This window comes from Miniopterus schreibersii (genome assembly GCF_964146895.1).
Source record: "Miniopterus schreibersii genome assembly, chromosome: 1".
Classification (NCBI taxonomy): Eukaryota; Metazoa; Chordata; class Mammalia; order Chiroptera; family Miniopteridae; genus Miniopterus; species Miniopterus schreibersii.
The window spans coordinates 3,584,976-3,595,627 of NC_138101.1; the positions used below are offsets into that span (position 1 = coordinate 3,584,976).

At 59.6% G+C, this 10,652-nt stretch overlaps 1 protein-coding gene across 1 annotated transcript; it reads right to left on the reverse strand.

Annotated features, from left to right (window-relative positions):
• Positions 1–6,240: 6,240 nt before the first annotated feature.
• MSX1 (msh homeobox 1) lies at positions 6,241–10,406 on the reverse strand. Its single transcript, XM_081162079.1, has 2 exons — positions 9,707–10,406; positions 6,241–7,454 (listed from the first exon to the last, which is right to left on the reverse strand). Exons 1-2 carry the CDS (start codon positions 10,176–10,178, stop codon positions 7,012–7,014), a joined length of 915 nt encoding a protein of 304 aa, XP_081018205.1. The 5' UTR covers positions 10,179–10,406; the 3' UTR covers positions 6,241–7,011.
• Between the last annotated feature and the right edge of the window lie 246 nt (positions 10,407–10,652).

A 10,652-nucleotide genomic window follows, 5' to 3' on the forward strand; every position in this document is an offset into this window, starting at 1 on the left:
CCTGAGCCCCAGTTCTCAAGGCAAGTTCCAATTCAAGTCACCCGCAGCTTCCTCTGCACCAGCCTTGAGATGATGCCATTCCCAGACCAGGAAACAGGCTCAGAGAGGCTAGGCCACAGCACCCAGCAAAGTCGGCCGGGGTTAGAAGCTCTGCTCCAGCTCTCACCAGCCGCATGATCCTACCTGAGTCCTTCAGCTCTGTGCCTCAGTTTCCTGGTCTGACAAGTGGGATACCCATGATGCACACCTGCTGGCTAGTGAGGAACTGTGGCCACAATCCGCAGGGCGCTCTTGCAGTCATTGCGGAGCATGCGAGGGCTCAATGGTATCCGCTGCTGTCACATCAGGAGAGTCAGGTCTGCTGTGATTCCTCTCCCCCAGCTGGGAATGCAGGTGACATCACAGACCAGCAGAATGGGCGAGGGGGAGAGCTCCCTGCCAGGAGTCATTGTTGTACCCATTTAACAGAAGTGGAACCTGAGGCTTAGAGAGCTGGAGAGATGGGGCGTTCAGCCTGCCCCAAACATTCGATTCCAGTCCGTGTGGCCCTGACAACGGTCATTCCTTCCGTGGAGGAGTCCCCACTGCTACTGGGGAGGGCATCAGAGAGATAACAAAATATCTTTTAAAGTAGCATCCCAAAGGGCCAGAGTCCAGCCTACCCCCAGGTGGCTCATCCGAGCTTTGACAAAGGGACAGGGCTTCGTGCGGGAGTCTGGAGGTGCCAGGAGTGGGAGACAGAGAACTGGACCCTCACGGGGGTGTGTGGGGGGGTGAGTTTGGGCCCACCACCTTAACCCCCTGCAGGCGTGCTAGAGGAGACCCCCAGTCAGATCACAGCCTCCTGGGGTGGGGGGTGGGGGGGAGGCAGCCCCTCCTGTCACGCAGCCCTGGGCTGAGATGCAGCCTCCTCTGAGCACCACCTGGAGCTTCAGTCTCTTCGCATATAAAATAGAGAGCAAAGGCCTCCAGGAAGGGAACTGCCCTGACCTCACTTAGGGTCTCTGGTTGAGGCCCTTCCCTCTATCTGCCTCCAGTCAGATCATGAATTAAGAACAGGCTATGGAACTCGCTTTTAACTACCCCAAAGACACGTCTTTATTGCACCCTCACTTTGGCGCTCTAGGCCCCTAGGCCCCAAGAGACAGAAGCCGGACTTTAGAGGGAAAATGCAAAGCATGGGAGCAGGACGCACTAACTTGCCAGAGATCGCCATCAGAGAGACAGACACTGAGATTCAAGCCTCTTGTTTGAGTCATTGGCAGAACTGTCTTTTGGAGTCTCCAGGGAGATACTGACACCTACCCCCAAGATCGTCTCTTTTAAGTAGTCACAATCAACGTTTAATGCTCGCAGTGCCAAACATCTCAAGAACATTTCATTTTATACCCATTATAATATAAAGAGGTTGTTACCATGACTCCACACTCTATATATAAAGAAAGTGGGACTCAGAGAGGTTAAGTAACTTGCCCAAGGTCACACAGCTACTAAGTGCCCAAACCAGGATTCCTAAGACCAGGTGGTTTCACCGCCTGCCCCTCAGTATGAAGACTGCTTCTTGAAGCACCACCTTCTCCGTCAGAGGTGGGGGGTGGGGGAGCTGGGTTACTGAGTGACATTCCAGATCCTGGGCCTGCGTTCAGCAAGCACAGCAGAGCTCGGGATCTGATTCCGGGAAAGGCATTCCTAGGCTCTCTGCAGAGGCAGGAGAAGGCGGGTATGCAAGACGGAGGGGCGGGGGGGTTGCAGAGGAGAAGCCCCCGGAGGAGAAAGGAGAGCTGAAGTCACCTCACTTTTTGTAAGGAAGTACCCAGCGATCCCTCAGTGGATCCTTGCTGCTTCCCAGCAAAAAGTCTGCGACTTGGGATTGATTGACTGCAGGGACAGGCAGGGGAGCCAGACTCCCACATACCCGCCCAGACTCCTCCACTCAGCAAACTGCTTGGAGCTCACTCCTGTGGCACCCTAGGGGCTTCCAGTGGCATCTCTGGGCCTCTCTGCTGGGCATCTCTCAGGACATCATTTCCAGGGGGTTTATCTGGCGCCCAATCAATGTCTATCTCTGGGTCTTCTCCCCCAAGATTATGTGTGTCTGCCAGTGTCACCAGGTCCTAGGTGGCAGAACTGTAAGATGTTAGAGGGTGGTGACCTTGAGGGTGCATATTTGCCTCTTCAATGGGCTGTGTGTTTATTAGGATGCGTGGGTTGATTGTGGGCATTAGTTTTGTGTGTGCTGAGTGTGCAGCCTACGCAGCTTGCGTGTGGTTGGGGTCTGTGTTTGGCTGTGTGTGTGTGTATGAGATGTGCGTTGTATTGCGTGTGTTTGGGAGGTATTATCTGGGGTGTGTACTTGCTGGCTGTGTGTGTGGTTGGTGATGTGTCCTGCTTTTGTTTGTGCGTATGGTGTATGCTGTTTGGGTGTGTTTGGGTATCTGCGCATTGGTTGTGTGTGTGTTGCATGTGTTGTGCTGGTTTTGCATGTTAGATGTGTGTTTGTTGCGATGCATGCTGGTGTGCTGTGTACGCATGCATTGATGTGTGTTGGTCCCGTGTGCGTGTGCGCCCCGCGCCCGCGTGGGTGCAGGTGTGGGCAGGCGCGCTCTGCCGTGGAGGGAGCCTAGTCCAGCGTCAGGCCCAGCAGGCGCTGCAAAGAGCCTGGGCTGTGGGCCCACGGGCCGCGGGAGGGCGCTGTGGGGGAAGCAGCGGAGTGGGAGAGGGTCCTCCAGGCCCGGAGCGGCGGGCGGGGCGCTGAGGGCGGGCGCTGTCTGGTCCAGCAGAAGGAAACCCGAGACCCTGCAGTGAGGCTCCCAGGTACTCTAGGGAATGGACACTTAGCGGTCGTGGGGGCGGGGAGGGCAGGTTAAGGTGCTTCCGGGGACCTCCTGCCGTGCCACTGTGGGATCGGCTGGGAGGGCTGGGGCAGAGCTGGGGAGGCCTCCGGCCGGGGCCCGGCCAAGCGGCGCCAGCGCCAAGTTGAAAGGCGGCTGTGGCCTCTCCGCACTGCCTCCCATTGCGCCTCGGAGGGCTCCGGGCAGGGCGCAGGCCGCCGGGCTCACCTCCAGGCCGAGAGTGGGGGATCCTTCGGTGCGTGGGGCGTGGTGGGGTGGTGCAGGCACGTTCACAGCTTCACAGCCATCGATTGCCACTGGAGGTCCCCCGCCTCGTGAGTCACTGTCTTCACGGGGTCTCTGGCACGACATGGGCCTTCAGCCCCACGGTCAGGGAGCAGAGGAACGAACCCTAAAAAAGGCGCTCTTAGTGGCCCCACCTCAGCCTCACAGATCCCCGACCCTATGGCCCCTCCGACCTACACCCAGGGCTGGGAGCGCCCCAGATCCCCTGCCGCCCGCTAATCTCGTTCCTGCCCGGGTTTCCACGCCAGGGACCGCGCACGGGCCTCTTTGCCCTGCCAGCGTGGCCAGAAGCTCAGTTTGCAGATTGAGGCTTCAGTCTCCTCCCCAATAAAATGAGAACGCCCTCACAGCGGCGGGCAGGGCAGGGGGGATGCCCTCTTTTTCCCCAAAGGATTGCGCTTGCTCCCTTGCTCGCAGTCAGAGCAGGAAGGAGTTAAATTCGTAGAGCTAGAGCCGGCCCCGTTTTCCAGCAACAAGCCCATTTCTCTGGCCATTTACAGCAGAGTGGGACTGGTACATGCGACCCCCAAGGAGAGGGAACTGGGCAGTGCCCAGAGGAAAGCGTGGGTTCCGCAGTGGAATCTGTATTCAAATCCCTGCTCTGCCCCTTATTGGCTGTGTGACCTGGGAAAATCATGTAACTTCTCTGGACCACAGTCATCTCCCTGGTTTAAAAAAAAAAAAAAAAATCTCCTGGGGTTGTTGGGGAGGCTCGGAGGGGGCCTCCGGTGCTGGAACCCCTGTGGAGGGACGCCTTGGTGGAGACTCCGCCGTGATTGATGGGGCCTGGGAACCCCCAGCCCGCTCTGCCGTCGCTTGATAAACAAGCAGTGGAGTTTGAAGGACTGGGGTGCATGAAAAGCAGTGTCCGTCCCACCCGTCCGGGCAGAACCTTGCTGGGGGCCCTCGCCCCACACCAGCGCTCCGCTCCGATCCAGCAAACATTTATTGAGCGCCTTCTGTGCGCACGCCCTGTCGAGAGAGGGAATTCAGAAGCAGAAGAGGGGGCAGAGAAAGGGCTGAACGAAAAGAAATAAAAATGAGAAAACTAGGGGCATAGAAGTGGAAGGAAACCTGGACCCAAGGCCAGCTGGCGGGGTCTCAGGGTGGGGTCCCCTTCCACTCCCGAGCAGTCCCTGGGTCGGGGAAGGGGGAGCGCCAGCCTCGCCTGCAGCGACCGCCTCACTGGAGCCCAGGCGCCAGTAGAACACGAGCTCTTGCCATTATTGCAATTATGCTGCTCCGCATTTGACTGGGCCCTAAATTGTCAAACCCCAGCAGAAGGAGACACCCGAACGAGCCTCACCATTCCCCTAATCCTACGCGTGCTGAAATCACTCCGGTGCCGCGGACACGCCATGGACTGAGAAAATTCAGATCCACCTTATGCACAGGGCTCGGTGACGCTTCTCCAAAATTCTAGGGGCGGGGCAAAGCTTCCCAGGCCCATTTCACAGGTGAGAAAACTGAGGAAGGAAGAGGCAGAGTTCCTCTCTACCCAAAGTCAGTCAGTAGCAGGGCTGGGAGGAACCACATTGTTTTGTCTGACTTCAAGTTCAGGGTTATCCCCAGGAAAGGAGGGTTGCCAGGGGGTGTTCCAGAAAGGAACCCATAAGGTTTGTGGGAGCCAGGGTGTCCTGCGCATGGCCACTCGGGTTGCTTAGTTTATAAGGGGGAAAAACCATTTCTCTGTCTGCAAGAAGCCGCGATGTACCTCAGCCCTCAACGTCTCTAAAGGGCCGTGCGGACATGCGAGTCTGAGAACTTTTAAAAATGTAACTCTATGCTCTTGGGGACGAGAGGCCCAGATTCGGGTTCTGGCTGCGCTTCTGGAAGCCCAGAGGCCGGGGATCCCCCAGACTCTCTGGTGCCGCAGAAGGGAGTTGTGACAAGTTTGGACTACAGACCCAGCCACCCGAACGGAATATCTGCTGGAGCGACAGACGCTGAAGGATCCGAGATCCAGGGTACCCTGTAACGTGTCCAGCGCCGGCTCCGGGTGGTACACGAAACCCTGCGCTCTCTGGGAATTCCTGGGCAGACCTCCGTTCCTGCGGCTAGATTTACACAGTGCGCCCCAGACTGTTCCCACAGTGCGCAACGGTTTCTATCTGTGGAGACGTCCACTCTCTCCAAGTCCAACGCCAGGTACTTCAGGTTTTAACAACCATTCATCTGCTGGCGTCCTGTCTTAAGGGCTCGCCCCACTGCAGTGGCGGCCGGGGCTGTCCTGCGTGGGGTTTGGAGGCGCCAGCCCCTGCGGGACCGAGGCGGGGTGGTGGGGAGAGGCGCACGCAGATCTTGTGAGAATTAAGAATTAAGCCGGGGGCCCCCAACTCGAAAGAACAGAGCGAGCGGTGCCTGGAACATAGTAGGCTTTATTGGCTAAGAAGTGATTTTCTGCCCTCAACATCCTAGCAGAATTCCCCCCAGAAGGCTCCACGTGGCACTCACTCCAAAATATTCTTCTGGAAGCCTGAACTTAACCTTCTATATAAAAGAAACACAGGTTTGTGAGAGTCTGGAGGCAGGACTCACGCAAAGGCGGGAAGCGGTGGCCCTGGGCTTTCAGTATTTTTTTTTTAGGAGTCGTAATTGGGGTGTGAAGGCGCTCACATTCTGGCAGCTCGAAATTAGTTCCACAAACCCGGCCCCGGGATGGGAGAGCAGCAAAGCAATACCTCCAACCCCACCTGGCCTCTGGTGGGAAAAACAGGTTGGCGGGGTGGGAATTGCCTGGATTAGCTGTCCGCAGTCATCAAACCACTTGGGTGATTCGCTTTGTTTCAAAGACAGGTTAAAGGGGGGGGAGGGAGAGAAAGAGTCGGTTCTGGGTCGCCTGAACAAGTGTCGATTTCAGCTTAAAGTGAATTGGAAAATTGAGCCTAATTATCCTAGGTAATTGCTTCAATTGTCCACTTGACTCTGCTAATGCAGATCTGTCCGGTGTGTTCAAAAGGACACCCCCTTCTGTCCCTGAATGTCCAGCTGGCACCTCTGAAAGGGGCTGGTATAAAAACTACCATCACACTGAGAAGCGATCATGGACGGGAGGAGATGGCAAGAAGCAGAATCCAAACGAAAGACGAAATCAGTACAGAGATCATTTCTTGTAGCTTAAAATTAATTTATTTAACAAATATAGCTATAATATAAATGATAATAAAATTTCAAATATACAGTATATTACACCCAATCCCTTCCAAAGGGATACTCGAGAGCCACACAAATGTACTGTTAAATAGAAACAGAATTTTAAATTTTTATTATACAATTTTTTTTTTCTGGTACTGGTAAGAGAGAGGTCCCCTCAACCTACCTTTGTAACGCATCAGTGTATCCCCCCCTCCACCCAAAGCGAATGGTTTGCTGTTGCAGTTGTGTGTCCAATGGAAGGACCTGCCCGGGGCCCATCTCTCCGGGGCGCTCTTTTCTCCCACTGGGTTCTTTCCGAAATCTTCCAACATGAATTTCTCTGGGCTTTTCCTGCCTGGTGTCAGGACAGGAGGCAGGGATGCCGGAGAAGTGGCCTTGAGTCCTGATCCAACCACTAACTCTGCTGGGGACCCGGTGGTTACATTTCTTAACCTCTCTGGCCTCTGTTTCCCCATCTGTAACAGGAGGGGATGGGTCTAGATTCTAGAACAAAAGGGACCCTTCCAGTCACTCCTTTTGGGAGAGGATCAGACTTCAGAGAGTGAAGTCAGGGAGCAACCTAGGAGAAAACCAGAGCAGTGCGGGAGCTAAAGGGAAGGAGCCAGGCGGTGCCGAACAGGGGAGCTCCAGGAGCTCGCCGGGGAAGGCCTCTGCTGCTTGCAGAAGGCCGGGGCTGGAGGAATCAGCTGGTGCCACAGGTAGGCGACCCTGGGCCCCTCTATGTCAGGTGGTACATGCTGTAGCCGACGTGGGCCGTGTAGAGTCCCACGGGCGCCACAGGCAGCGCAGCGCGCTGGAAGGGGCCAGAGGCACCGTAGAGCGAGGCGCCGGCCGCGGCTGCCACGGCCGCAGGGCCGCCCAGCGGGAAGGAGAGGCCGAAGGCGGCGGGGGGCAGCATGGGCTTGGCGGCCATCTTCAGCTTCTCCAGCTCGGCCTCCTGCAGTCTCTTGGCCTTGGCGCGGCGGTTCTGGAACCAGATCTTCACCTGCGTCTCGGTGAGGCTGAGCGAGCTGGAGAACTCGGCGCGCTCGGCGATGGACAGGTACTGCTTCTGGCGGAACTTGCGCTCCAGCGCCAGCAGCTGCGCCGTGGTGAAGGGCGTCCTCGGCTTGCGGTTGGTCTTGTGCTTGCGCAGGGTGCAGGCTGGGGGGCTCAGCCGCCCTAGGGGGCCGAGAGAGAAAGAGGCAGGGGGTTAAGAGAGCTTGAGGAGCTTCACCTGCCCCCTAAAGTAGTAATAGCGGGTAACAATTCCGGCAATTCATGCTCGGGGCCAGGCCACTGTGCGCGTTGGCGCTTGGAAAGTAATTTTTCTCCAATTCTCACCACAACCCCGCAGGGTAGACGGTCTTGTCTACTTTTTGCAAATGATGAAACTGAGATCTCAGGTGGAACATACCCATGTTCAAAGCCCGAACATAACTGGGAAGAAGCGAACGGCCTGAATGCTAGCTGGCCGCTTAGGGAGGCCTGTCTCAGCGGGACCTCCTCCCACTGCCAGGCACATTGGGGCCATGGACCTACTAATAGGGGTGACCAACCGTGCAGGAAGCGCCGGGTGCCCAGCCCAAGACCACATTTGGTTTGGTGTGCTGGCTGAACACTGATCTGTGCCCAAGCGCTCAGCGCTGGGCTAGGCCACTGAGTGGTAGACTCCGGATCTCCAAATTCCAGTCTCTACCTCGGAACAGCAAGTTCCTCCCGGGCTCTAGGGGCAGTCCCCAGGCGCAAGGCCACACCTAGGCCAAGCCTCTTAAAAATATAAAGTGCCCTGTGTGTCGGGGGGCAGGGAGCAGGGAGAGGAGCTCCATGCTAACGGGCTTCTTCGGATCTTATGATTATCTCAGTTGTACGTTGGGCCTCTCCCGCCCCAAGGGCCTTGGTCCTCTGGTCACACTCAAATGTGGGGTCCCCTTGGAAGACGGTGTGTGCAACCGCTGCGGGCTTCTCGACCTGTGGCTCAGTCCCGCAGAGATCCACGGCGCTCGGGGGTCTTTTTCTTACGGCTTCAACAGAGACCGCAAGGATGGGCTGGAGCAGGTCGGGGGCCGGGTCCACTGGTCCAGCCAACTCCTGCCACACCAGGGGGCTGTGGCCGGATAAGACGTGAAACAAATTACACCCAGGACAATGGGGACCCTGCCAACTTTAGGGTCCCGGCAGAGGCCCCGAACGAATTCCCAAGCCCGGGAAGGACGTTCCGCATACTCAGCAGCTTCCCTCTGGGGTAAAATGAATTCAAATCTGGAATGTTTCACCATGCGGGTTTTGCCTAATTACGCATTTTTTTCATGCCTTAAACAAACAAAAACAAATGATCCCTCGGGCCCTCCGACCACCAGGATGTGAGTCAAACGAAATCTCGGGTTAACATCCCTCCTTCTTGCCCAAAGACTCTGAGAGTCTGGGGGAAGCCGTGGGCCCCCGACTCAATTTCCGCCGGGCCCCCCGAGGGGCGGACACTCCTTTCAGCGGCGACAGGCCAGCGCTGGGCCACCTTCTCCGGCCATTAGGCCCGGGGAGGGGCTTGCCTTTCAAAGACGTTTAATCCCCAGATAAAAATCATTCCTCAGCATCACGCCATTGAATTCGGGTTGCTATTATGCCGCGCAAAATAATCGGAGGAAACGAGGAAAACTTGGGAATTTCCCGTGCTCCTGAAATATCTTCGAGCCTGTGCGCTGGGTAGAGAAGCCGGGGGCCCCGCAAGGCCTCGGAACCACCCCGAAAGCGCCCTTGGGGGCCGAGTCCGCGTCGGCGGCCCAGGCCGAGCGTCGGAGCGCCCGCGACCGGAGCCGAGGGGGCGCCTCCCACTAATTGACTCGGCGCCCCGCCCCCTCCCCAACCCACCCAAAGCACCGAGAATCTGCCCCAAACTTGGAGGGGGGAGGGGGAATCCTGCTAGAGCTCCAGAACCTTCGGGCAGAGGGAGACTTTAATGGGGGTGGGGGCGAGGCCCCAGGCTTCTGCAGGAGAAAGTGAAACTCTGCGCACCGGGAAGCCGTCGGCGCCACTCGGACCCACCCGTTTGGGTAAAGGCGAAGGAGCAGGGCTTAGGGTCAGACGGGGGCGCAGGGGCTCCCGTGGTGGTTTGGGGGGGCCGGAGGAGAGGGTGCTCTGACAGTCGTGCTCTCCAAGCCAAGTCCCACCAGCTCGGCCGCCTAGCCAAGGCCAGGAGCCCGCGAAAGTGGACCGGGTGCCGGGCCTCAGCCAGGTCTCCAACCATCTTCCTGGGTGGAAGGGGGAGTGCGCCAGCCCCGGCCTCCCCGCCGCCGTCGCCGCGGCCCCGGCCCAGGTACCCGCAGCAGGTACGCAGACGCCCGAGACCAGCAGGCGCCGGCGCGCGGCCTGGCGCCCTCGGGCCCGCATCCCCGCCCGGCCCCCTCCCCCGCTGCGCGGCTCTGGCGACTACTCACTGGCTGGGGGCGGGGAGAAGCGGGGGTTCTGCATCCACGGGGTCCTCTCGGACTTCTCGGGGCTCTCGGCTTTGACGAGCGCATCTTCTGGCAGCTTGAGGAGTCCTCCCACCGAGAAATGGCCGAGCGGCCGCGGCGAGGACGGCGCGTCCGGGGCGCCCAACGACCCGGGCCGGGCGCCCAGCGGCTGCGCGGAGCCGCCCGCTGCCTGTGCGCCCTCGGAGGCCACCAGGGCGCTTTCCTTGGCCCCCGGCTTCCTGTGGTCGGCCATAAGCGCCTCCACGCTGAAGGGCAGGAGCGAAGGGGACACTTTGGGCTTGGCCCCCTCCTCGTCTGCGCCCATGGCGGCGGCCGCGGCGGCGGCGGCGGTGCTGGGGGCCTGGCCCCCGCCGCCCCCCGCTGGCTTGCCGAAGGCAGAGTCCTCCACTTTGACACCGAGTGGCAAAGAAGTCATGTCAGCAGCCGGGGCCATGCAGAGCCGGGCCCCCCCTCCAGCCGCAGCACGGGCCAGCCGCCGGGCATGGGCTTCGGGCGGGCTGGGAGCGCGGCGGGCCTCCGAGAGCGCCCGGGGCCCTGGCCGGGCGGGCCCTCCCGCGCGCCTCCCGCCCTCCCCAGAAGGCCGGCGCGGGCGCTCCGGGCCTGGCTCTCGGCGGGCGCCGCTGCTGCGCAGGCCGCGTTCCCGGGCGCACCAGCCGGCTCCGGGTCCGCCGCCGCTTCCCAGAGAACTTGTTAATAAGGCGAGGCCGGCGCGGCGCCGGCCAATCAGCGCGCGCGGGGGCGGGCCCGGCGCGCTCCATTGGGCTCCGCTCCCGCGGACTCGCCCCGGGGCGCGCGGGGCTCCGGGGCGCGCGGGGCGGGGCGGGGCCCCGGGAGGGCAGAGGCGGGAGGGGCGCGGGAGGCACTGCTCCGCGCTGAAGCCCCGGGCCGCTTCTCCCTGCCCCGGTCC